We start from the raw sequence: 27527 nt of genomic DNA on the forward strand, positions 1-27527 counted from the left end.
TTTCACAAAATATTTTATTTATTGTAACTGAACAAATGTCGGGTTGTTGTATACGGTCACCTAAATTGATATACAAATAACAAAATATTGGATTTGAAGAAATCCAAATGGGATAATACTTACAAGTTTTGCACTTGAAGGCCAAGTTGTCATCCCATGTGAGTGTTTCATGTTGAGCCACAAGAAAAAGAAGAATCTTAATGATTAAAAATAATGCAATTTTGAAAGTGTAAGGAGAAGAAATTAAAAGGGAAAAAATGATGGAGTTTTATTTATGTCCCAAAGTGGAAAATAATAAAACCACTTCAATTTTTATTATAATAAGTACCTAATTATTTCACTTGCTTTTTTGTAATTTGAAGTTTGACATAATTGCAAAATGAAATTATAACGTGCATGACTTTGTTCTTGTAATCATTACAACTTTGTTATTGGGTCCTTCTATTTCTGTTTTAATCCTAAATCCATCAACATATTTTCACCTAATTACTTTGCTTTCTTTTGAAATTAACTTTTTCTTTTCTCATCTTTTTATTCGGTTACTATTTCTCTAGTTTTTTTCTATCCCATGACGTGGATCTAACTGCTCAGGTTAAACCGATTCACCGGATTAGGTCAAGTCAGTACACTCAAAACAACCCGAATAGACTTTCTTTATAAATAAGAGAAGAGATTTGGGGTGTGAGTTTCATTCTACACAATTTTTTTTTTTTTTTTGGGTTAGTCTTGAACTAAATCTTTTGTTTCACTTAAATATCAAAATATGTTAAGCTTACCAATACTATTTTTGTTTTTTTTTTTTTGGGTAATATAGGTGCCTTAACCACTTTAGCAAGATTCGGTTTGACACTATTATTTTACTGTCCAGTTTGGATGTTTAATTTATACAAAGTTATTTAAAAAAGACATTGTATTTCAATTAAAATTTCAATCCATAACTCACAATGAGATCATACATTAATATTATCATCACTTTAATTATGATTGGATCGGCCATAAAATTAAAATTAAAATTCAATAATTTATTTTTTCGCATAAAATTCAATATGTTTTATACAAATCTAGTTGGTCTTATTCCAAAACACACAAATTAAAAATATCTAAAGGTGTAAACCAAACATTTTATCATATTTTTTTTAATATGAGTTGATAGATAATAATAGATTTAAATTAATTTCATTTTGATCCCACGAGTCTTCAAGATTTATCATATTTTAGAGTTGAAATTCAAAATGTTAATTTTAGTCTCTTAAAAAATGTCATTTTAGTCTTCATCCTTATATTGCCTTTGAATGTTTATTTGATGGATGATAAGACTTCTAATATTAACACATTGATATAAATGTGAATCAAAGTCTAAACCAAGTATTAATTCAAGAACAAAGATCCTAACCAGTAGCTTTTCTTTATGACAATATAATTATTGTTTGAAAGTCTACGAATAAAAATAAAATAAAAATGTCAATAATTTAAGAATCAAAATATAATAAATTACTCTAGAGTTATAATATAAAAAACCCCCTTTGATAACCATTTTACACACAAATTCTTATATATCTTTTTTTAAAAAAATATGTTTAAATTCCTAGTAAAATTTCAAAAAAAATAAAAAACTAGTATTTAAAAAAAAATTAACTTTTAAAACTTGATTTAAAATTTAAAAAAATTAAAAAAAATAATATGGAAAATAAACATTTAATCATGAAGTTTGAGTTAAGTATCTATTTAGTTCCTAAGTTTCAAAATAGAAAATTTTAGTCAGTTGGATAAATGGTTCTAAATTGCCCCTAAATTTAGTTGAGAACGTGACATGAATAAATTTGATGACTTGGCCAATTATATTAATTTTATATATATTTTCTTTTAGTGATTAGAGGTGACCACCTCTTCTCTTTATTTCTTTCTTCTCTCTCCCTTCTCGGCCAATATTTTCATCTCCTCTCTCTTCTCCCCCTTCTTTTTATTTTATTTCTCTCCCCCTTCTTCTCCTCCAAATTCATGTCGGAGCGAGGGAGGAGGTTCAGATCAGGGCTACGCATGAGCGTCGAGTGCAAGTTTACTAGAAGAAGAGAAGAAGAGTGAAAGAAAGAAAAGGAGCTTCAACAATAAATTTATTTAACAAATAATTGACGGGTCGCATTTTCAACTTAGGGTCAAATAAGAACTATTTATCAAATTTCAAGAATGAACGATATTTATTTTCTGAAATAATATTTGCCAACTTAATTTTAAAAAAGAGAAAATAAAAAATAAAATATTCGTATCTATATAATGGCCGTGGTCCCCTAGTATGCCAGAAATCAGAATATGCATAGCAGAATACTCCTTTCAAAAAATTCCGCAGTTTCAGAAGGCTTTGACCTCTGCCACCCGGCCGCCATATGAGACTTTAGAGATGCAGTATTAATTCATTATTATGTTATTTTTCTCTCCATATTTTTAGTTTTTGTACCTTTTTTATTCCTTTACCTTTCAAACATGTGTTTTTTACCAATACTTTTAATTTGGATCATTTTTTTTTCAACTTTATTGTTTTAGATCACAATTTCAAAATAGTACTACACTCAATTTTCTATTTGAAATATGTTATAATTTATATTAAAAATAATTTTTAATACGACAAACAATGTAGATGATTCAAACTCATGACATTTTGATCAAAGACAAGTATCAATTATTGTTTAACTAAGCTCATATTGGTTATTAAAAGTTTTCATTACGTATATAATTTGTATTAAATTTTTTTTAAATATGAATAAACATTATCATTTTAAAAATGGAAAGAATCAAAGTTATATTTCACCTCATTGTTATAATAACAAGATACCATCTCAAAAATTCCTATTTAAAATTACCCAAAAAAAACATCAATTTAACTCCAATAATTGAGCTCAATTAAAATTATTTGTTTAACGTTACAGTTGGGGCATTTAATTAATTTCCATACATAGAACTAGAAGCTTGACTAGTGTGGTTATTGGTTAAGGGTTATTAATAACTCCAAAGAGAAAAAATACTTTATAATAAGACGAGGCTGCCCTTTCAATACCATTTCCGGGGTCAATTTAATTTGATTAAACTATTTTCATATCATGTGCTAGCGAACCAGTTGCAGAGGATTTTTAAAATTTTTAATAGTGTTATGGGTAAAGTTTATACACATCGTTATTTCATAAATAGTATAAATAACAATAAACTGTTATGATTATAGTTCAATTGGTTAATGCACCTATTTTCGATAAAGAAAAAAAAAAGTCATGAGTTCGAATTCACATCCCACGTGGTACTACAAAAAAATCAATTATTATGTGGACAAAATAGTTATTAGATAAAAGTTTTAAATACTATTTTGGTCAATGTACAGTTTGATTCATCTTGGTCTCTATAATTTTAATTTCTAACTATTATCGGTGTCAAGGTAAATAAAAAGTATGGAGGGAATTGGTTCCAACCTTATTATAGCCACTTACCTCATAATTAATTTCCTATATGTTTTCTTGGCAACCAAATGTAGTAAGTCAGACGCCAACATGAACTTAACTCATGGTAATTGGCACCTCCCCACTCCCACTTTGTAATTAGACAATTATCTCGTGAGATTAGTCGAGGTGCGCACATGGCCCCGACACTCACAAATATAAAAAAAAAAAAAGAAAAAACTTTCAACGTTTGTTTGTTTTAACCCTTTAGTTTCATATAACATCCATTTTTGTTTCTTCATTTTTATTTTATCTCATTTTAGCACGACAGTTCACTTATTAAATTTCTTGAAATGTAACAAGCCTCCCACGAAAAGAGGGACCAAATTAGTCACTTTTTAAAAGCAGTGAGACCAAAACACACATTTTTAAAGTACAACGACTAACAAAACAAAAGTTGAAAGTATAGAAACCAAAATAAACGTTTTGAAAGTACAAACCAAAACGAACCAACATAAACTTACTCATAAAGAAACTCGCTCTAAAAAATATGAAACTACAGCTAAAAATATTACTGAATAACCAATGTTCTTTTTTTTAGTACAACGAATTGGGTGGGATTTAAACTCATGACCAAAAATATGTATTAGTTACCATTGAGCTAAGCTCATCTTGGCAGATACAAACTTAAAATCCGAATGACCATAGGAATTTCTCAACGAATACTTTAATATTACATTTTATTTCACATCAAATAAATCAAATCGACAAGCCCAAAAATAATAACGATAAATTGAATTTTTCAAGTTGATGAAATTACAGATTTAGTCTACAAAATCTACAAGTTGTATGTTAATAAGTCCATGAATTTTAAAAAATTTCCATTGATGTCTCATAAGTAATAGATCTACTAATATAAAATAAAAAGGTGGGTAGACTCACTAGACATTTAATACAATTAAAAAAAATGTACTTTTTTTATTATAGGTAAATGAAGATTTGAACCCACAATCTTTTAATCGGAGATATGTAATTTTAATTTTAATTTTTTTATATTTTTTGAGGGAGATACGTACCTAAAAACCCCGTATTCACGTAACTTTAAAATGTTTATTGCGTAATTCTTTTGGTTGAAGGTCGATGTCACCATGGATATTTTAGGTTATTTTTTGCATGTAATATATTCCCAGTTGAAAAATAAATTATATATAATATATATTTATTTATGGTATATAATACTATTGATTACTATTTATTGCAACGGCCTCGTTATTTTAAGCAAATGATGAAGTACAAATATGTGTCGGTGCACGTGTCTACATGTACTTTGTTGCTGATTCCTCTAATTTTACAATTATTTTTTGTCACACATATTTTTTATGGCTAATTATTGAATAAAAACACCCACAAAACACACAAAAAGTAGGTCTAATCCATTTGATTAGTTTTTGTAATCATAACATTTTGATTAGGATATCCAAACTAAATAGATTACTCTCGTTTGATAAATTTGTTTTAATTTTCTGTTATTATAAATTAAATTTATTTACTCATAATTTTTTTTTGTCCACATCCAATAATTTTGATCCAAAAAATCAATATATGAATGACAAAACTTACACCTTTAAACGAGATGTAATTGTCAAAGTAGGTATAGTTTAACAATAATTGATATATATCTCAAATAGAGGTCGTGAGTTCGATCCTCCACCCCACATGTTGTACTTAAAAAAACGAGACGTAATTTATAAATATCCATTTTTATTGAAAAAAATTGATAAATGTCCTTGAAATAATTATGTCATATATTTAATTTGTTTAGTAGAGTAAATATGGGGTGTATGTATTATTTGAACTTTTACTCCCAATAAAAATAGTTATATGTCTTTAATATTGAGTTATGTTTATATTGGCCATATATTTAGCCTTTTACAATATGATCATTGTATACGAGGTTTTTTTTTTTAATCAAACCATGCAAAGTTAGGTAATTTTTGTCAGTGATGGTAGGTAATAGCCAATAATGTACGATATATTAGGAAATTAGTTCGAATGAATAAATGATGGGGGGATATGAATAGATTTTCACTAAAAAAAAAGGTAAAAATATTGTTAAATAATAAAAAGTTTAGATTATACATAATTGAGCGATGGAGAAAATAAAAAATTTTAAAAATGTCTAAATGTAATTCTTTTGGTTGGTGGGAGAAAAAGAGTCGATAAAGGGATTGTTTACTTTTGTCAGATGTGAGATCTTTTACTTTTAAAATTGTGCCTTTAATAAAATTCCATGCTTTTTATGTGCTTTTTAATAAAAAGAAAATAAATTCAGTCCAAGGAGAGACATCCAATGGTGACTGATTCTAATTGACACGTGGTGTCTTGTTAAGTGATATAGGTAATAACTATCAAATTTATTTTAATCCTTTCTTAATCGCATTTGTGTAGCCTCAAAAATCGTATCTCATTTGGTTTATCCGTGTGTTTCTCTACTCCAACGTCACAAGAATCGTGTCTCAGAGAAAAAAAATTGTCTATCTTAATAGATTGAGTTCTTATCATAGTCATTTTTTTTTCGTAATTACATGTATACGTAGTTACTCGTATATGTCTTGATGGTATTGATTCTTTGGTTTATAAGGCTTCTAATATTATTTATATTAATTAGTGAAAGTCTCATTTTGTTTAGATGGTTTTGGATAGATAATTATTTTAGGTCCCGTGAAATTGTTTTTAACTTTAATTTGTATATATTTTGATTTTATTTATGATAATATAATTTTTTTTTATGGATTAGAAGATAAAGGTTCTAAAATTGTGTATAACAACTTATCTCAAAATTATGCTTGAAATATTGATAGATATTATTGAAAAAACATAAAAATTAAGAAACCAATGGAAAAAATTAACAAATAAGTAGTCTACTACTTTTAAATAAGTTAAGAATTCTTATTATTCATATCATACTTGTATTAATGATATTTTGTTGATTTTCTTTTTTACGCAAGTAAGAGATATGTGCCTTAGAGGTATACTCATATTAGAACAAAAAAAAAAAACTTTGGTTAATATATTATTTTTAAAATGTATACTAACAAATTAAAGAAATCTATTAAACCACGAGACGTCAAAAAGTGCATTTAAGAGAAAGTAATATGTTTTTTTCAATGCGAGATTAAATTAAGGTTAAAATACTATTTTAATTCTTATTACATTCAACTTTTAGTTTTCTTTTATTTTAGTCGTTGTTTTGGTCCCTATAATTCTAAAAAAATTATTTTAGTCCATTCATTTTATTTTCTTCATTTTTGAGATATCTATTCATTTTATTTTTTATATTATTTTTTCAATCACAATTTAACAGAACTCAACGTAGTCATAAATTTATATAAAAAATTTGTGTTAAAATTTCGTAAACATAATCCAAAATGATCCTGGTAAAATAAAATAAAATACAAAAAGAAAGGGAAAAAAAAGAGTATGATATTGATAACGAAAACAAATATTATGTATTAAAGGTAAATCCATGACTTGAAACGTCTATGTCCCATGAAAGAAAACAGTGGCACGAGCCCTCACCTAGCTTTTCAACTCTCTCTCTCTCCAAAACTTTATTATTATTATTTGGGTGTCACATAATTAAGTATTTTATAAATAACAATAATGACAATATTTTTTTTAGTACAACATGTACTTGGGGTAGGAGATCGAACTCACAACCTTTTAATTAGAGATTATGTTAATTACCGCTGAAATATGCTCGCTTTAGCACAATAATGACAATGTTAAATGATGTAACTATTATTGATTTTAAAAATGTAATAATTAAATAAGAATGTATCCGTTAAGAATATGGAGCAATCAAATCATGACAACGTAAATCAATTAATTATCATGCCTCCGTTTATCCATGCCACACCCTCCTTCATTATTAGGACTTTTTTTTTTCTTCTCCTTGTCGCCCTTATAAAAATGCCCAAAGAGATAAGGCATAAAAAACTATATATAAAAAATCGAGGTTAAAATATTATTTTGGTCTATGTACTCTCTGATTTGATTTATTTTGGCACATCTACTTTTAAAAAGTTAATTTTAGTTATGTATTTATAACTTTTATTCATTTTAGTCTATGTACTTCTAAAATAAAATGTTCATTTTGGTTATGCCTTTTAAAAAGCGATCATTTTAGTTTATGTTTGCAAAATTTTAACACAAATTCTATAGATAATGAAATTTCTTTAATATAAAGTTGTCACTTTTTGAGATAAAAAGTAAAGTGGCCAAAACGATCCCATTTTTTTAGACCGGATGCTCGTTTGAGCGTTTTGGACTCTGATACCATATTAGTATTCATGAGGTTCAAAATCAATTGACAATGAAAAGAGTAGCCCATGTTTATTATAAACCTATTTAAGGTCCCTTCTTTTATCAATGTGGGATCCTTAACATTAAGACACCTATCTTCGACCAAAATGTTGTAAGTTCGAATCTCTACGCCCACACGTTATACTAAAAGAAAGAAATGGTGGAGAAATTGAACCATCGGTCTGGCAATGGCAATGTGTGTCTTACCCTCGGTTGAGTTTAGAGTTAAGATTAATTTCCTAAGCACAACCCACGTTTGTAATGGCCTCTATCTACACCCATCATAAACCTAAATTAATTTTAAAATTGTTTTTTAAACCCTCCACTTAACTGTCGAAATTTAAGATAAATGTGTGACTCAAGCACGTCTTAGATTTTCCTCAAAAAAGGCAAAAAAAGAAATCACGCCTTATATTTGAATTTTCACCAACGTTTGATTTGCATTACCAAAGATAATCAAGGATGAATATTTAAAATATTTAATCTTGTTAGGAAAGAATGAAAATAATGAATAAATTAAAAGTGAATGCATTACGATTTACGACGGCGCTGGGCGGTGGGATTGGCGGTCCTCGGCCGGCGTCGTCGGTTGCGGCGTCCAACGCCGATTAGGAGAAATGTACAGAGCATTTGCGTCGGTGCACCCTATTCGAAGCAGACGCACTATCATTCCTTTTTCTAATTATTTATTTATTTTTCTTAATACGAAAACAAGGTACATACAAATATTATTCTTTTTTAAACACATATATATAATAAAAGGGAAATTGGTATGAAATGACAAAAACAAGAAATATATGTCAAAATACTACCCAAAAAAAAAAAATTGCAATAATCCATTCATTTTGTCAATTTCAACATAACTTAATTGATTAAATAATCGAGCTTAGCAGAAATGTTTGAATTTATATCCTACATAACTCAAATAAAAATAAAAATCATTTTCATTGAATTATATATGTGTTTTCTTTTCATGAAAAGGATAAAAAGGAAAGATTGAAAGTAACGTACATGATGAATACACTCTTTTTCAAAGATTTATGATTTTTCTAAAAAGTGGCATCCATCTGAGATTTTTTTTCCTCTCTTTTTTATTAAACAACTGTTGGCACATCCATTAACATCTTGAAAAGGGATTTAATTCACTAGTCGAGTTTTTTTTTAAGACATTACCTTAAATAAGGTGATTCGAATCTACGAATTAAGTTATTTGAACTATATTTATGTTAGCTAACACCTACAAATTGAACTCGTATCTATCTGTATAACTTAAAATGGTGTTGCTTATCCCAATCTGCAAACATAACTCAATGTAAAAGATACCCATTATAACTCTCATATCTTAATTTCGGAGCTATGATCAAAGATATGAACTTTTTTGAAATAGGAGTTAGAAATGTTAGCAAAAGTTGAGGGTAAGAAAGTGAGAAGGGAGAAAAAGAAAGAAGATGAAGAATGTAAAAAAAAATGAATGGAGGTAGGAGGAGAAGACATTAGAGACCAGCAGAATCTTAGCTGGATGCACCACCCCCACCCATACCCACTAAATTACTCTACTTTTTTTTCCCTCTGATTCCAACTTTTCACACACTATTTCGATTTTTTTTTTGGTTTTGTTTTGTTTTCTGTTTGGGAAGAGAGAAAATGAAGGAAAAGAAAAGAAAAGAAAAAGTGTCCCACACAAATCAGTAACACTACCATTACTGCAAACCTGTGTCCCCCAATCTTCCTTTCTTCCTCCACTTCTCAGAAAGAAGAACAATCACAATGCGTATCTTCTTCTTTCTCTTCATTTTCTTTGTTCCTTGTAAATCTACGCAAGTTTCTGCCATTAGCCGTAGATTGCTGCACCAGCCTTTCTTCCCACTTGATTCTGTGCCTCCGGCGGAGCCGCCGTCTCCTCCGCTGCCTCCGCCGCCGAATCCCAAGTACCCATTTGCCACTACTCCTCCTGCAACTCCTGATGGGTCGCCATTTTTTCCGACCTATCCTGGAACCCCTCCTCCTCCGACGCCGGCCAGCTTCGCGTCGTTTCCGGCTAATATTTCCTCCCTCATTCTCCCTCATTCGTCTCAGTCGAGTTCCGGTTCCAAGAAGCTTGTTCCCTTGGCGATTGCTGCGGTTGTTTCCGCCGTCTTGGTCGTCTGCATTGCCGGGTTTTTGTACTGGCGGCGGCGGCGGGGACGTGGGTTGGCCGACGACAAGACGTTCAGATCCGAAAACAGTAGTCGGTTGTGCCCTGTTCCGAATGTTGAAGTTAATAATGGAATCCCTAAATTGAGACATCCCTCTGCTACTAGCTCTGAGTTTCTGTATTTGGGCACTCTCGTGAACTCGAGAGGAATCGACGATCGGTCCGATTCGCGAATCGGAGGGGGAGCTCGTGTTGCTGATCCTAGGCCGTTGGATTCGCCGGAGCTTCATCCGCTTCCGCCGCTCAATTTTGGTCGGTCGAGTGAGAAGCACAACGGTGGAAATGGGGAGGAGAGGTCGATTGGGGATGAAGAGGAAGAGGAATTTTACTCTCCTAAAGGTTCTCTCGGTGCGAATGGTTCGGGATCTCGGAGGGTGCTCGCTGCAATGGCGGCCGATGATTTGCTTGGGAAAAGCACCGATTCGAGCTCCACTTCGTATTCCACATCCAGCGGTTCCGTTTCGCCGGCGAGATCGCGTTCTAAAAGTCCCTCTCTATCTCCACCGGCGAGCTTGAGCCCTAGAAGATCCGTCCAAAATGAATCTCCCAATTTCTCCGTTTCTGCCACTGCCGCGACGGAGCAGCAGCATTCACCGCCGCTTTCCCACGGAGGTGCGGAATCGGACGACAGCGGCCAATCCCATTGCCCATCTCCTCTGCGTTTATCGACGGAGAAAGTTCCGGAGAAGAGCTCCGCGGCTTCTTCATCGCGAAACTCCAATGTTTCTGTTCACAGTGCGATTTTCCCAATTTCAACAATCAATAAAAATTTAGATAATCTTCCAGTTTCTGCTCACAACGATCGCGAAGAATCTCCAAGACAATCCCGTAATTCAGATCCAGAAGAGCAGTTCCCTTCTTCTCCTTGCTTATCTCCGCTCTCAGATGGAATTTTAGGGCAAATTCAGATTCAATTACCCAAAGTTTCAAACATTCCCGATTCGGATTCCGATGCAAAACTTAAGCAATTTTCTTACTCATTTACTTCATCTTCAGCTTCGTCATCGCCGGAGAGAGTAGTCTTGGACTCGTCTCCGTCAAGAGCATCCAATATTTCAGATCAAAACAGGTCACCTCCATTATCACCGGAGAGAATTTTGCTGAGTGATTCAGATACATCGAAGAGAACCTCCGGCCATTTTGATCAAAGAAACCTGCAGCCCCCTTCAGGTTCATCCGCCCCTCCTCCGCCACCGCCTCCTCCGCCGCCGCCACCACTGGCACCCCCTCTGCCAGTCCGGTGGGAAATCCCCATTTCTCCTTCAACACCAATGGACCAATCAATTTCAAGGGCGCCTCCTCCATTAGTGCCACCTTTAAGGCCGTTTATAATGGAGAATGTGAAAAATGTCTCACCCATTCAGTTGCCATCCTGCAAAAGCAATAGTGAAGCATCTGGAGACACCCCCAAGCCCAAATTGAAGCCATTGCATTGGGACAAAGTAAGGGCCAGCTCTGATCGTGAGATGGTGTGGGATCAACTCAGATCAAGCTCTTTTAAGTAAGCCAATTTTCACAGCTTTTTTTTTCTTTTATTGATTTCCTTTGGTTTGTTAGATGAATAGTTTCTTAATCCTCTCGGTTTCGTTGCAGAGTGAACGAGGAAATGATTGAAACTCTTTTCATTGTGAACACTTCCAACTCGAAGGAGACTACACCTCGCCCTGTGCTTCCTATACCTAACCAAGAGATTGGAGTTCTTGATCCCAAAAAGTCACAGAACATTGCAATCGCACTACGAGCGCTGAATGTGACTCTAGAAGAAGTTTGCGATGCCCTTTTAGAAGGTATGGTATAGATTTCTTGGCTCCATGCTAAAGGTTTTCTTGCTTTGCTTATGGGCAATATCTTTATTTTGCTTTCGAAAAAATCCATGCTGGTTTTTCATATTCGATGTTTTGGGCATGGCTTCTTCTTGATTATGCTATGAGTAAGCTGCATCTTCGCTCTGTATATCGTCCACATCATTTAGAAAATCGAACTTGGTTATTGAATTTGAAGAGTTCACTTTTCTTCCTCCTTTGTTGTGAAGATAAAAGTCAAGTTTTAGTAATGAACAAGTCAACTCTTGATTTGTGAAGATCTTTTTGGGGCATCCCATGTTTACATTATCAATATATCGAATCTTGGGTTCGACAAAATATCCGTATTCTTCCCCGTCCCAACTGGAAATGAGGATGACAACTTGAGTGATATGGATGCTGCAGGTAATGCAGATGCACTTGGAACAGAGCTACTTGAAAGTTTATTGAAGATGGCACCAACAAAAGAAGAAGAACGTAAACTTAAGGAATGCAAAGATGTTTCGCCTACCAAGCTTGGCCCTGCTGAGAAATTTTTAAAGGCAGTCCTTGATGTTCCCTTTGCATTTAAAAGGGTGGATGCGATGCTATATGTGGCAAATTTCGAGTCCGAGACCGAGTACCTAAAGAAGTCGTTTGAAAATCTGGAGGTACGTAAAATATTATCATTGAAAGTGCGACGGTCGCTCCTATATGACTGATGGATACATAGTTAAAAACCTCTTCTGCATCTAATAGTTATAAAAGGCGACCTGCCTGCGAAATAATTTGGTGCCCTTCCACATTCTAGTTTTAGATTTCGACATGTGTTTTCTCATTGCAGACTGCCTGTGAAGAATTGAGGAACAGCAGAATGTTCTTGAAACTTTTGGAAGCTGTTCTCAAGACCGGGAATCGCATGAACGTTGGCACTAACCGTGGGGATGCCCATGCCTTCAAACTTGACACACTTCTGAAGCTTGTCGATGTCAAGGGTGCAGATGGAAAGACCACTCTTCTGCATTTTGTCGTACAAGAAATCATAAGAAGTGAAGGGGCTCGTCTTTGTGGCACGAGTCAAACTCCAAACTCCAACCTCAGCGACGATGTCAAATGCAGGAAACTCGGCCTGCAAGTTGTTTCTGGTCTCAGCTCGGAGCTTGCCAACGTAAAGAAGGCAGCTTCAATGGATTCCGACGTGCTCAGCGGCGAGGTCCTCAAGCTCTCGAGAGGACTCAACAACATTAGGGAGGCTCTGCGTTTAAACGAAGCAGCCGGGCCAAACGAAAGCACAGAAAAGTTCTCAGAGTCAATGGGCAGATTCTTGAAAATGGCAGAGGAGGAGATCATAAGAATCCAAGCCCATGAAAGTGTTGCTTTATCTCTAGTAAAGGAGATCACAGAGTACTTCCATGGCAACTCTGCAAAAGAAGAAGCTCACCCATTCAGAATTTTCATGGTGGTGCGAGATTTTCTGACAACCCTGGATGGAGTCTGCAAGGAAGTCGGGATGATAAACGAGCGGACGATCGTAAGTTCCGCCCATAAATTTCCAGTTCCAGTGAATCCAACATTACCACAAGCATTCCAAGCTCATCATAGAGTGCAGAAATACAACTCATCTGATGAAGAAAGTGAAGAATAATAGGCATAGGAGCTTGTGGTGGGGGTAAAATATGATGATCAGGTAGCTTTTTTTTTTTTTGGTTTTAGCTGTGTTTTGCTTCTAGAAATTGTGTGGAAGTTGCTGGTTTGAAGAGGGAGAGTAAATTCCACTTGCTCCTCAATTTCTACTTGTGTAAATGCCATGTAAAAGATTTTGAATTGAGTTTATATAAAGAAATGATATGATACCAAGTGAAATGAAGTTCCCCATGCTTCTTCTCTCAATGAATCCTCTTCTTTCTTTCTTTCTTCCCTTGCACATCATCTCCCTCTACAGCTAAAAAGTGTAAAAATGGAAACTTCTAATTGGCAAAGTTTCGAAATTCTTTAACCGACCAAGTTGGCTGAGCTATGTTTACGTTGATTTCAATTTTATGCCATTTAAGTAGAAACCTAAACATTTTATTAAAATTTTGTTCTTTTCTTTTTACTACAGTACGTGGAGATTAGGATTCGAACCCATGATCTACTGGTTGGGGATAGGTCTTTAATTAGTTAAATTACGTTCAGATTAACATGAAAATTTTGTTATTAAGGTGTGATATTGGCACCAAACTTTTTGAGTTTTTTAGAATTCAGAAATATGGGTTATTTCCTACCTATCAATATCCATTTGAGCATAATTCAATTAGTCATTGACTAAAAGGTTGGAGATTCGAATTCCTGCCCGGACGTTCTCCCTCCTGAAAGAGTATGTTGGGATTGGACTCATCGCCCATAGTGGGTTAAATTAGGCACTAGTTTACTAGTACTCCCAAAACCCAAACCATTTCATATTGTCTTATAATTATTTGGTAAATAGAAAGATTTATCATTAGCCATTGAAGGGTAGGAGACACAAGAAAGTGATGTGACCTGCCATTAAAATTAAAATGATTCAAAACCTTCAACTGAATTTTGAAAAATCAAAAAGTTGATGAGATGGGAATGTGGAAAATTTTCTTAATCCAATTTCAAACCAACTCCATTTTCTACCCACTTGGAAGTCAATTTCCAATTGAAGTTTCCTCCTTTCTAGGCAAGTCCTCCCCCCTTTAGATTTGTATCTCTAATACAAACAAGGTATTTTTGCTACCTGTCAATAATTTTCTTTCTTATTTCCATTTTTGCCCCTACTTATATACTCGATACCGTTATACCAGTTATAGCCCATATTTTGTTTCTTCTTAAAAGTTAGAGGTTCAATCCCCTATCTCCACATTTGTTGTACTACAAAAAGGTGTATAAAGTATATTAGCCACATTAAATATATCAATGATATACTTTATTTCAGGTATATTACTTATAGTGAATTTTTGCCATTTTTAAATGTACGTCATGAAATTTTCTTTTCTTTTCTTTTGACCAGGCCTCACCTTTTATTATATCGCCAATAAAAAAGTTGTTATATTTACCATTAATTATTAATTTTTTGATATATTTAAGCGTGTTTCACAATCTTACCCCAACATTTGATTTATTTGCTCGGATTTAATTAAATTTGAGTCGGTGTAATTTGACGTTGAAATTTATGAATGTATGGAGCATGCATTTGTACGAAAACCAAATTGATAACTAAAGTTACAAAAATATTTTCTTTAGGGTGGAGGTTGAATTTTTAACTTTATAGAAAGTAAATAGTGTTTTATCCAATAAACTATGTTCGAATCGGCAAAAATGATTATGCTTAATATGTGTATTTGTGATTTGAAAAATGTTAAAGTAGTACATATAATCTTACTGGATTCCAAAAAAAAAAAAAAAAATTGAGTGCTTATGGTAAAAACACTTTTTGGAATGTAAAATCATTAATCAAACAAGTTGTGATTTTTTTAAAAAAATTGTAATTAGTCAAAAGCCATTGTAGGATATTAGAGAAAGATATAATTTTCATAAATTCGTTTATTGCCTATATAATTAAATTTTATGAAAAATGTAAAAGAATGTTTTTAATTTCTTTTTCGACAGAAAAATGTTTTTAATTAGTTAAACTACTTTTCAACTCTCTAAGATCAGAAGACAGCAAGGTTTTAAATGTCCATGTCGATGAAAATGTTGAGATCTCAATTTCATGGAAATATTGATAAAATATCGATATTGATAGATATTTCTGTAAAATCGTAAAAAATATTTAAATTAACAAATAAACATTTTTCTATTTAGTTAAAAATAATTAATCATATATATATTAGTGATATTTTGTTGATATTTTTCATATTTGGTCGATTTTCTTGTACTAGGATAGAAATGTCGATTTACCCCTTATGTCGATGTCGAAAACATAGATATGTCGATGAAAATGTCGACGTGTCGTCGCATATTTAAACCATGGAAGGCAAGGACGAGTTGTCGTATAGTCTTGTTGGCTTTCACGTGGCTATGCTTCCATGCCCCTTGTACACCACATGAATTCAAGCCATGTATTACCACAATTTTCTTTCGATTGAAATTGCAGTCAATTACTTCAGCAGATATCTTCACCAATTAATTCCTGGCTTTTTTTGAAACACCGATCGTAGTTCCTGATGCAGCCACCATAGTTCTGATACTACAGCCATTGAATCACAGTTGAATCCCTACATTATTCACCATTCTACTGCTACTACCACGGTATTGGTTAACCAGCAACTAATTGGAGCAAGCAATTTCAATTCATGGTGTAAATCGATGCTCATTGCACTTTCTGGTAAGGATAAAGTTGGTTTCGCTGATGACACTATTAAGAAACCTGAAGGAAATCTTCTCACCGCTGTCTTGAAAGAAAATAGCAGCAAGCATCGTTTATATTAGTTCAATAAAAGAGATATATATGGAATGAACTAAAGGAACGATTTCAACTTCTTAAGGAATTGGTCACCACAGGAACAAAGATCTTTGTCAATTGAAGCTTATTACACTAAACTGAAAACTATTTGGCAAGAACTTGTTGAATATCACCCATCAATTGACTGTAAATGCAATGGATCGAAATCTCTCCTGGAATATCTTGAATTCCAATTAGTATTCTCAACTTATGGATATGCTTCACTCTCATCTCAAAGGCTACCAAACCCGATAATTCGACGCCTCCAACTTTTCATATTGCAGGTACTTGTTTCTCAGCTTACTCTAATATTACTCACAATGAATCTTGGATAATTGATTTGGGTGCATCTAGCCACATTTGTCATCAACGATCTCTTTTTATGGATCTACAACCGGTTTCTAATATTAGTGTTGTTTGGATTCCTGTTGAATTCATTAGAAATATCCGGTTATTAGATATAATCTTCTCTCTGTGAGTGCCCCACTTCAACATGGTTGTTTTTCAGTTGAATTTTTTGGTGTCCTTGTATTATTCAAGACAAGTCACTATCGAAGATAATTGACTCAACCTGAGCTTTATAGACTTCCATTACCTTTGCATTTTAATATTGGTAATAAGGAGATGTTCCCGCCCTTACTTGTCAAACTACAGCTGATACATGGAACAAACGACTTGGACGTCTCTCTCCTGCTCGTCGTGCCTCATTAAAACATCCACTGCATCTTTCTCATACATGTAATTCTACTGTTTTTCATATTTGTTCGTTGGCTAAACAATGTCGACTTTCATTTCCTGCTCATAATCATGTATCTGATTCTGGTGTTAACTTGATACATTGTGATATTGAGGGTCCTTTAACATGGCTATAAATATTTTTTAACATTGGTTGATGATTGCTCTCGTTTTACTTGGATCTATCTCATTGCTTATTATACTTTCTTGATTAATAGTTATATTTCCCATGGACACATTTTAAGTTATTTTTATGTTGTTACTTTGCAAAATATGTTGCTTTCGTTAAGTTTCTACTTTTTAAAGTTTTTATTTTTATTTAATGATGCATGCAGTTTCTTAAATGTATATATTTAATAAGTAAATTTTAATTATGATATTTCAATGAGACAAATTAATTATTTAAAAATAAAGTTGCGAACAAAAAGAATATACCAAAATAGTAACCAATAAAATCTAATTACAATGATTAAATGTGACAAGAAAATTATTTAATTATTTGAAAATAAAATAGATAAACATTCCTCTTATTTTATAGATATAAGAATGAAAGTAGAGAAGTAGATATAAAATTAAAATTTATTCTAAAAAGTACAAATTTTAATGGTTCGAAGGAAGAGAATAAAGTGAAACAAGAGTGAGAAAGAAAAGAAAGCGAATGAAAAATTAAAAAAAAAAAAAGATGAAAAATTAAGGTAAATAAGAAATGACAAATAATACGTGCACTCCACTTGGAAAAATATATAATTTTTTATTTGTACGTAAAATAGGAAATTTTCCCTTCATTTTATTTACTTAGCAGTGCCAGTGACGAGTCCATTTTTATCCATTAGAATATTAAATGCGTATCTTGTGTTCCTCACTTCACAGAAGAAGCTCAGAGCGTACCTGACACAGAGAAGAAACTGTTTTCCATTTCAATGGCGGAGAAAGACGACCGTACTCCTCATATTCTGGTAGTTCCTTACCCGGCGCAGGGCCACATCAATCCCATGCTTCAATTCTCCAAGCGCCTTCACAGAAGTGGAGCCAAAATCAGCATCGTCACCACCAATTTCATCGCCGGCACCATTCATCGCTCCTCCGATCCCCCTCCTCCGTTCCCCATCCTCACCATCTCCGACGGCCACGACGACGCCGGTTACGCCGCCGCGGAGACTATCCAGATCTACCTCGACTCCCTCCGCCGATTCGGATCCCAAACCCTAAGGCAGCTTCTTCGCCGCCTTTCCTCTTCCGCCTCCCCTGTCCACTGCGTCGTCTACGACGGCTTCCTCGCTTGGGTTCTCGACGTCGCCAAGGAGTTCCAGGTCGCCACCGCCGTGTTTTTCACCCAATCTTGCTCCGTCGGAAGCATTTACTACCACGTCCAGACAGGACTCCTCCGACTGCCGCTTCCGGATGAGCAGATTCGGATTCCTGCCTTGCCGCCGCTCCAGCCGGAGGAAATGCCGTCCTTCGTCTACCGATTCGGATCGTATCCGGCGTTCTACGATGTGATTGTGAATCAGTACGCCAACGTCGGTGGAGCCGATTGGATCCTCTGCAACACGTTTTACGAATTGGAGCCAGAGGTGTGTGTGAGTCTGTTTGGAATCGAGTTCGATTTTGGAGAAATTGATCGATTCGTGTGGTGTTTTTTTTGAGTTTCTTTTTTAGGTTTTGGAGTGGTTGAAGAGGATATGGCCGGGGATTAGGGCGGTCGGGCCGTGTATACCTTCGGATTATTTGGATGGACGGATCGAAGGAGACAGAGACTACGGCTTGAGCCTCTTCGATCGGAACGGCGACGGGAGTCTGAAGTGGCTCGACGGCCGCCGGAGAGGATCGGTGGTTTATGTGTCGTTTGGGAGTTTTGGAGAAATATCGGCGGAGCAAATGGAGGAGACGGCCGCCTGCTTGAAGCGGAGCAACTGCAACTTTTTGTGGGTGGTAATGTCGTGTTATTAATTATTAATATATATTTCTTTAAACTAATCATATTATTATAATAATAACTTTTAAAAAAATATATTATTATTATTATAAATTGATTGAGATCTCCGAAAAAAAATAAATAAATAACTGGAAAAAAAAACACTCTAAAAGTGTAATAAACCAAATTTATGAGATCGATTTCACGTTTCAGGTTAGGGCATCGGAGGCGGTGAAGCTTCCGAAGAATTTTGCGACGGAGACGGCGGAGAAAGGGCTGGTGGTTCCGTGGTGCGGTCAATTGGAGGTTCTGGCGCACGAATCGATCGGATGCTTCGTGACGCACTGCGGGTGGAATTCGACTCTGGAGGGCCTAAGTTTGGGAGTTCCGATGGTGGCGGTGCCGGGATGGACCGACCAAATCACCAACGCCAAGTTCATCGTCGACGTGTGGAAGGTCGGGCTGAGAGCTTCGGCCGACGATAGCGGAGTTGTGAGAGGAGAAACTCTGCTGCAATGCATCGAGGAAGTGATGGCCGGAGAAAAAGGCAATGAGATTAGACAAAACGCCGCCGCGTGGAAGGTGTTGGCCGCAAAGGCATTTGAGGAAGGTGGAAGCTTCGACGGAGTTGTTGATGAGTTTCTCGCCAAAATGGTTCGTCGCTTCTAACACTATATATATAATATGATTTATGATTATATTTGAATGGTGTTTGTTTTTATTTTGAAAAACATATTTGTCCTTTTATTTCACATCTATATTGATTTGATTTTATAAATTATTTGATATTATTTATTAATTCTAATTTTAATTTTCAAATTATTTTCTTAAAAGAAAATAATATATAAATGATAGACATTTTTATTGGATCATGTTTTTATATTATCAAATGAGATGGAAAAAATTGGAGGGTTTTTTTTTTGGGTTATGAATTTTTCCTTTTTACATTTATAATTAACGAAACAAATTTGGTCCTGAAGGGTACTCGGGAGATAACATGAGTTGGGTTTTATTTATTTTTTTTAATATTTATTATTCTTTATTAACACTTAATATCTTGTTAAGAATAATACTTAACTTCTTTATCAATAAGGACGTATATGATCCTGACCTCTCATTATTTAAAAAAAAAAATTGTCTATTTTTTGTTTTAATGGTGATAAAGTTCATCGTATATATTATTGTTGCCAAAGAGAAACTAAATATTTTTCTCAAATTAATATCTTATCAAATATCTCATGTTCTCTAGCTCGGTTTTAAATATTTTTTTTTCCTTTTTCTCTCTCCTACAAAATTTGCTCCTCTTGTTCACTTAGTCTAAATATTTTTTATTTTTTTACTTTCAATTTTTGTTATTTAGCCTATATATTTTTAAAAATAACCATTTTAGTTATTGTATGCAAAATTTTAATACAAATTCTATAAATAGCATAAACTTTAAATGTAAAGTTACAGCTATATATTTTATAAATTTATTGAGTGTAATGTAAGTGTCGAAAATATGATTAAGAAATGAGAGGAAAAAATAAATAATCGGGACTTTTACTTTTTAAAAGTATAGATTCTCGGAAGTAAAGAAGTTAAAATGGACCAAATCTAAAATAAATATTTTAAAATTACATTGACCAAATGTCAAAATTGAAAACAGAGGAATCAAAATAATATTTAAAACCTTCATATTCTTATATTTTATCACTTCTAATATATGATTTCATGCACTCTCATTTATTTATTTTAGTATTAAATCTTTTAATAATTTAAAGTTCAACCATAGCAGGTATTGGAGGTCCACCGTTCAAGCCTATGCAAGTAAGTGGAAAATCAATATAACTTTTAAGGTATGCTGAATAAAATATAACTTTTGACAAAACTTTCAATTTTACGAGTACATCCTTAGTCTATTAGATATCTTTCAAAACTCAAAAAATCTATTAGGCACATAAATGAAAAGTTAGAAACTTATTCGAATTTTTTGCCTAATAGACTATTATGGGTGCCTATGATAACGATTTTGTTTCTTGTTTCTCGTTTTCAAATTTTATTAAGAAATTTAAGTATTTTGAAACTAACTATGTTTTTTGTTCTTCATTTTTTTGAAACGTTCTCAAAATTGTATAGAAATTTTGTAAACAATAAAAACAAGTTTCTTATTTCTTCTTTCCGCTTCCAATTTGTTACAAAACATAAATATAAATATTGTTTGATCATTCTTAAATTCATGGATATTTGAAGTGATGTCATTCTATTTTTCTTTATTAAAAATGAAGAAACGGACAAAAAAAAAACCGAAAACGTTACCAAACAGATTCTAAATTTTTTAGAATTTATTATATGTTTAACAACTTATTAGACACGTAAATGAGTATTTAACAACTTACTAGAGACTTTTTAAATTTTAAGAATATGTTTAATACTTCTAATTTAATTTTTATGTTTGTGCATATTATATATTGAAAGAAAAAAAAAGACATTCATAACTAAAATATTTGACATCTTTGTAAATGTAACAACTTTTGAGTTTTATAAATATGATTGAATATTTGAAATTTCATTTTCTTATTTTTGTTATTTAGAATCTGTCCTTCTGAATTTTCAAATATATCAATAGTATATCAAATTAGATATATATGAAGTATATCATTGATATATTGGGTATATAACTATTTGGGCTCCGTATTTATTAAGGTATATTGGAATTTTGATTTTTTATACATGGGTTGGGCTTCTAGGTGTTGCTATTTTTACAAAATTAAAAATGGTTGCTACTTGTTCAAATTTCTATTCATTTTGTCACTACTTTTGCGAGCGGGAAAGAATAACCTAAAAATGTTTTTCGATGTTTGTTCCGTTGATCAAAATGATACAAGAATCACATTTCATATTTGTAATCTTTTTTAGTACAATGTGCGAGAGTAGAAATTTGAACTCACAACCTTTTATTTGTAAATAAGTACCTTGACTATTTAGGTTGGACATTTCATATTCGTAGTCATCAAGTGTTATATGACAATGTGAATTATATATTTTAACAAGATAAGATTTTAAAGAAGTCCAAATATATTGTTTTTTTCCTCCAATAAAATGTTTAGATTATCAATGGTGGTCCGTTTGAAACCAAAAAAAAAAAAGTTCTCAAATTCCCTATTAATACTAAGGATAAAATTTAGGTGATTTATCGATAAGTGATATCTTCTACTTCAAAAAAAAAATGACAACTAAAAAATATGAATACATAAAAGACGAGAGAGAAATTTAAAAAGACTCTAACATATCCCTAAATTTTTTTTCCTAAGTACAACATCTGGGTGGGAGATTGAACTCACAGCCCTGATATATGTCAATTACCGCTGAACTATACACGCTTTGGCATTATAAATTTACCAAGGTGAATTCTAAAAGTGGTCTAATAGATTCTCTTAAACATTTAATTTTGTATCTACCCCTCTTTGAACCTTCAATTTCTTTCTTTCTTTCATTCATTCTTCTTTTTTTTTTTTTAGAGAACTTCACCACCAATGGTTACAATGAAAGAGTGCATTTTATCATCCATATGATAATTTGATAAAGTCAAGAGGGGACATCCACGAGAGAGTGTTTTGTGATATAAATTGGGTAGTTATTGTGTCGAAACATGAGGATTCTTGTTAAAAAAACCATGAAAAATAGGAGAAATCATTTAATTAAGCTCCTAGGTTATTAGAATTCTCAAATTCCTCATTTTGAATGAATTATGTTTGATTAGTACTAATGTTTTGTGTAGGAATTGGAGAATTTGTTGAGGACAATCCAAGTGCTTCCAAGGCGGTGAAAGTGTTGTTGGAGCGTGGCTGGAAGATGCATTTATGATGGAGCCTAAAGCCGCTTGGATGCCCTAGCACATGTGACCGCGCAGTAATTCTCTACACTTGTTTTTCACCGCATCTGTACAACTTCTAGAGGGTGCCCTAAATTTTAAGGATCCGATATATAAGGAAAATATACCCTAGCCGCAAATAGAGGAACATTACAGAGATCCATTTTGGAAATATCGATTCCATATAACATTCCCATCTTGTCACCATCTTTTTCATCGAAGAGGGAGCTGAGGAGAGTGGTTGCTTTCTCGTGGGTCACATTTTGCTATTAAGGAAGCTTCCAACTCTCTGTTGTCTGCTTCAACGATGGAGATTGCTTACTTCATTTCCATTTCTTTTCTACTTTCTGTTATGAACTAACCCCCACCTTCAAGGGGGATGAGCTCACTGTAGCTTTGGTGTTTGCTATGCTTAGTAACCTTAAATACTGATCTAATAGAAGTGTGTTTATTATTTCATCTCATTGAATTCATTTGGTTAACCTATTTAGTGTGCTTACTTGCTTGAGGATCGGGAGAGTCCTTGTTCAATTTGATTGCTTCTATTAGCTATAGATTCCTCTCTTTGAAGTCGGATGGTGAGTACTCAGGGATGAGGCTCGCCCTACTGTACCTATAGATTGATTTTATTGCTTGTTTTAATTACAACGGGAGTTGGATTAAAGCATATTTGGATATTTGAAAAGATTTATGGAGCTTGAAAATATCCTCCAATTAGGTAGCGGCCTCATTTGTAAACAATTTGGGAACAATACAAACGACTCTTCCATCAACAAATTTATGCATCGCAAACTGAAGATTCAATAAAAGGTAATTTGCTCCCTTTCTCTACTGTCAAATCTACCAAATTGCATTATGATAAGATTCAATAAAGGTAATAACCCAATCGCTTTTGCCAAACCCGGTGGTGACTTCAATTTTGCGTTTAATACGTAAATGACCTAATCGATATTTTTTAATATTCGACAACTTAACTTATCGGACACAAGAATGAAAATTTAGTATCCAATTAGACAAAAAGGAAATTTATGTCTAACAAATCTATTAGTTTCGGAAATATCAAACACGTCATACATCTCTTAGACATAAAATTGAAAAAGTTCAATAATCTATCATACACTGTATAGATGTAATATATAGTTTTAAATACACAAATTTTGAAAGACTTGTTAAACACAATTTATGTTAGAAATCTAGAATATTGCCAAATAGCTTTAAAGACACTATTAATCTCCAAAAAGGTAGGAGACTCGAATTTATGAACAAAAATAATGTAGAAATTTAGGGTCTAGATTATGTTGGTCAGATCCACTAAATAAAATGGATTTAGTAAATACGTCTTTGGTAGGATTAGAATTTGAAAATTTTTAAAATACACCACTACATCAAAAACGATCCAAACTTGGATAAATATATTACTTCATATTATAAATTTATTTTATATTTGTTAAAATTAAAACGTGTACAATATAATATAATGTATTCTAAATTATATAAGGTTGTAAATAATAATTAAACAAAATTTATAAAAAAAATATTAATAAACTAAATAATATTATTTTAGATTAAACTAAATATTAGGCTGATATATTATTAAACAATAATTTTTTAAATTGATGGAACAATGCAACTCGATTTCTTGTTACCAACGAAACCGACTCTTCAAGTTTTTCCAATAAATACAGGTGAGCACAGACTCACAAAGAGAAACAAAACAAAACCAACCACTGAGAGAAAAAAGCTTGTGGGTCCATTTCCATGGCGGACGGAGGAGACAGTAATGGCCGGAGACTTCACATCCTGGTTGTGACCTACCCAGCTCAGGGCCACATAAACCCCTTATTACAATTCTCCAAACGCCTCCACCACAAGGGCGCCGCCGTCACCTTCGTCCTCTCCAAATTCCTCTTCAACAACAACACCGCCGCCGCCGCCCACCCGCCGCCGTTCCCCGTCGAGACCATCTCCGACGGCCACGACCACGGCGGCTTCCTCTCCGCCGACTCCATCGAGACCTATCACGAGCTCTTCGAGCAAGCCGGGTCCCGGACTCTCCGGGATCTGATCCGGCGCTTGGCCGCCGCCGGCCGTCGCGTCCACGCCATCGCCTACGACGGGTTTATACCGTGGGTTCTGGACGTCGCGAAGGAGTTCGGGCTGAAGACGGCGCTGTATTTTACCCAATCTTGCGCCGTCAACAACATCTACTACCACGTGTACAGGGGAGAAATTAAGGTGCCGCCGCCGGCCGGAGAGGAGATTCGGATCGCCGGAATGCCGCCGTTGACGGTGGCGGACATGCCGTCGTTCGTCCAGGATCGGAATCCGTATCCGGGTTTCTTCGATGTGGTGATTAATCAATTTAGGAACATCGAGGAAGCAGATTGGGTGGTCTGCAACAGTTTCTACGAATTGGAACAACAGGTTTGTGCTCCATGTGACTCCCATCTACAAATTTCATTAAGAGAACTCAAATTTTTGTTCTAACATTGAAAATTTTAAGGGGGTCGGATTTTTTCTGACCAAATTTAGTGATTTGATCTCCATTTTGTTTGGGTTGTCCTGAAATTAATTAAAAGATTCAGTTTTGTTGAGTCGGCAAGGGGATTGCAAATAAAGTTTGGAATAGAGCAACGTGTTAAGAACGACGTGAGTATCTTCGCATTGTAGTGCTTTACTTTTGGTTTCACCCGAAAGAAATAGGAATGAAGATAATTATCTTCATTGATACTAGACTTTTGATGACGTGAGGACTATTGCTTAAAACGAATAATATTACATCTAGATACTTGGAGTCGAGTATACCGTTGTCTTTAACAAGTTTGCTACTTATGCTTTGAGCTCAATTTTAATTTAGTCCATGGTGTGCATATTAGCATAGTGGTTTAGTTAAACTTTATAAATTTTTGTTGAATTGGGCAGGAAATTGGTCGGTTTCTTTGTTCTTGGCTCTGTTGTCTCTACGAATTCTTCTTTGTAAGAGACATCCCTAGGTGGTTTAGTGATGTCTCCGGCAACCTTGCTGGGATCTTCAGATCGAATAATTTGTTTACAAGACGTTCTTAGGGGTATTGTTTTCTCGAATTCCAGTTAGAAAGCCGTATGATAGGTGGTAACTATCTTGTACGGTTCGGGAGTACGTATGATTAGAATTTTGAATTGCTCTGTTCTTCATTTTGGGTTTAGGTGTTGGAATGGATGGGGAAGAAATGGGCAATGAAGATGATCGGACCGAACATACCATCGATGTACACGGACCGGAGAATAGATGGGGACGGGGAGTACGGTTTCAGCCTTTTCAATCCGAAGGGCGAGGTATGCCGGAAATGGCTGGACGGCCGGCGGAAAGCGTCGGTGGTTTTTGTGTCGTTTGGGAGCTTTGCGGCACTGAGTGTGGAGGAGATGGAGGAATTGGCTTGGGGTTTGAAACAAACCAACTATTACTTCTTGTGGGTGGTAAGTTTTACGCTAACCTTGAACCCATTTATTCACTTCCAAATGAAACCATAATAATCATAAACTTAAATAACAAATTTCATCTTTTTAACTTTGATCGAATGATCGTGAATTCAAATCCCTCGCCCACTCCATGTACTCAAATAAGACCATTTTAAAAAGTGTATTTAAATCTTTTATTTTATATCTAATAATTATATAAATTTTAAAAGGTATTTAATAAGTCATTTAATTCTTGAACTTTAAATTTAGTGTTAGATTAGGAATCTATTAATTAAACACATAATTTAATTTATTAAACCCTTAAGGTTAATAACTTATTACTCAAAAGCATTCTTAAGTTTTAATTCTCGCTTCTTAATTAAAAAAAATTATTACTCAAATAAATTAGGAGATCAAACTTGTAATTTTGCTTTTTTTTTTTAAAAAAAAAGAAAATAATAGTGAATATATTAGGTTAAAAAAATACATTTAGGCCCTTATCGAAGTTACAATTCAGTTTACTTTATAATGACGTTGTTGCTATACTTCACATTGGTAATAATGTAACCTTTGACTTAAAAAAATCATCAAAATCAAATGTTAGATTCTTGTTATATAACAATTTAATATTTGTAATTTATAGTTTATCCTTATCATAGTTTATCAATATATGCCTATAAAAAATCCAGTAAAATCTTAATAATATTTTTCACTAGAGATTAAATCGTTACAAATTTTAAATTATAAGAATGAAATTATTAATGTTAAAACTTAGAAACCAAATTTATTTAGGTAAGGGCAAAGGAGGAGGAGAAGCTTCCGACGAAATTTGCAGAGGAGACGGCGGAGAAAGGGCTGCTGGTTTCGTGGTGCCCACAATTGGAGATTTTATCGCACGAATCTATCGGATGTTTTGTGACGCACTGCGGTTGGAATTCGACGCTCGAGGCTCTAACCATCGGCGTTCCTATGGTGGCAATGCCGCAGTGGACAGATCAAACAACCAACGCCAAGTGCATCATGGACATTTGGAAAACTGGAATCAGAGCTCCAGCCGACAACAGCGGGATCGTCCGGCGGGCGGCGGTGGCAGAGTGCATCGGAGAGATCATGGAAGGCGACGGAGGGAAGGAGATCAGGAGAAACGCCGCCAAATGGGGAGCATTGGCCAGGCAGGCGGTGGGTCGCGGCGGAAGTTCCGATATGAACGTTGATCAGATTCTGGCCGATTTGGCTTCCGCTTTTAATTAAACAAATATATGTTATATAATTGCTTTTTGCACTGTCTTTTCTTTTGACAAATATTTATATGGCATTTTATAATATACTCTTTTGAGTACTTAAAAAGTATATAGAATTCACGAAAATAGACATCTTGAA

General features: G+C 33.9%; 3 protein-coding genes across 8 annotated transcripts; all 3 read left to right on the forward strand.

The window, feature by feature from the left end:
• Positions 1 to 9318: 9318 nt before the first annotated feature.
• Positions 9319 to 13649, forward strand: LOC111024727 (formin-like protein 1). The gene is made up of 4 exons (XM_022302503.2): positions 9319 to 11479; positions 11572 to 11765; positions 12186 to 12430; positions 12604 to 13649. The coding sequence occupies exons 1-4, from the start codon at positions 9552 to 9554 to the stop codon at positions 13402 to 13404; spliced, it is 3168 nt and encodes a 1055-aa protein (XP_022158195.2). The 5' UTR covers positions 9319 to 9551; the 3' UTR covers positions 13405 to 13649.
• Positions 13650 to 17745: 4096 nt separating this feature from the next.
• LOC111024287 (flavonol 7-O-beta-glucosyltransferase UGT74F1) lies at positions 17746 to 23168 on the forward strand. 6 transcript variants are annotated; one of them, XM_088125098.1, is made up of 5 exons: positions 17746 to 18515; positions 18601 to 18873; positions 19070 to 19510; positions 20631 to 20694; positions 22617 to 23168. In XM_088125098.1, exons 1-4 carry the CDS (start codon positions 17862 to 17864, stop codon positions 20667 to 20669), a joined length of 1407 nt encoding a protein of 468 aa, XP_087981224.1. In that variant the 5' UTR covers positions 17746 to 17861; the 3' UTR covers positions 20670 to 20694; positions 22617 to 23168. The 6 variants fall into 6 exon arrangements, with proteins under 6 accessions (XP_087981224.1, XP_087981221.1, XP_087981223.1 ...); XM_088125095.1 differs by having other exon boundaries at positions 20631 to 20665; XM_088125099.1 differs by having other exon boundaries at positions 17747 to 18515; positions 20634 to 20694.
• A 1236-nt stretch (positions 23169 to 24404) lies between these two features.
• On the forward strand, positions 24405 to 27497 carry LOC111024275 (UDP-glycosyltransferase 74F2). Its single transcript, XM_022301927.2, has 3 exons — positions 24405 to 25133; positions 25896 to 26165; positions 26940 to 27497. Exons 1-3 carry the CDS (start codon positions 24468 to 24470, stop codon positions 27396 to 27398), a joined length of 1395 nt encoding a protein of 464 aa, XP_022157619.1. The 5' UTR covers positions 24405 to 24467; the 3' UTR covers positions 27399 to 27497.
• The last annotated feature ends 30 nt before the right edge of the window (positions 27498 to 27527 follow it).

The sequence above is a fragment of the Momordica charantia genome, assembly GCF_013281855.1.
Source record: "Momordica charantia cultivar OHB3-1 chromosome 6 unlocalized genomic scaffold, Mcharantia_2.0 BLBB01000006.1, whole genome shotgun sequence".
NCBI lineage: Eukaryota > Viridiplantae > Streptophyta > Magnoliopsida > Cucurbitales > Cucurbitaceae > Momordica > Momordica charantia.

Coding starts and splice junctions, on each gene's coding strand:
- LOC111024275 (XM_022301927.2), top strand. CDS start 24,468: ATGGCGGACGGAGGAGACAGTAATGGCCGGAGACTTCACATCCTGGTT. Junction 25,134..25,895: donor TCTACGAATTGGAACAACAG/GTTTGTGCTCCA, acceptor TTTTGGGTTTAG/GTGTTGGAATGGATGGGGAA. Junction 26,166..26,939: donor ACTATTACTTCTTGTGGGTG/GTAAGTTTTACG, acceptor AAATTTATTTAG/GTAAGGGCAAAGGAGGAGGA.
- LOC111024287 (XM_088125095.1), top strand. CDS start 17,862: ATGGCGGAGAAAGACGACCGTACTCCTCATATTCTGGTAGTTCCTTAC. Junction 18,516..18,600: donor TTTACGAATTGGAGCCAGAG/GTGTGTGTGAGT, acceptor TTTCTTTTTTAG/GTTTTGGAGTGGTTGAAGAG. Junction 18,874..19,069: donor ACTGCAACTTTTTGTGGGTG/GTAATGTCGTGT, acceptor TTCACGTTTCAG/GTTAGGGCATCGGAGGCGGT.
- LOC111024727 (XM_022302503.2), top strand. CDS start 9,552: ATGCGTATCTTCTTCTTTCTCTTCATTTTCTTTGTTCCTTGTAAATCT. Junction 11,480..11,571: donor CTCAGATCAAGCTCTTTTAA/GTAAGCCAATTT, acceptor GTTTCGTTGCAG/AGTGAACGAGGAAATGATTG. Junction 12,431..12,603: donor AGTCGTTTGAAAATCTGGAG/GTACGTAAAATA, acceptor TTCTCATTGCAG/ACTGCCTGTGAAGAATTGAG.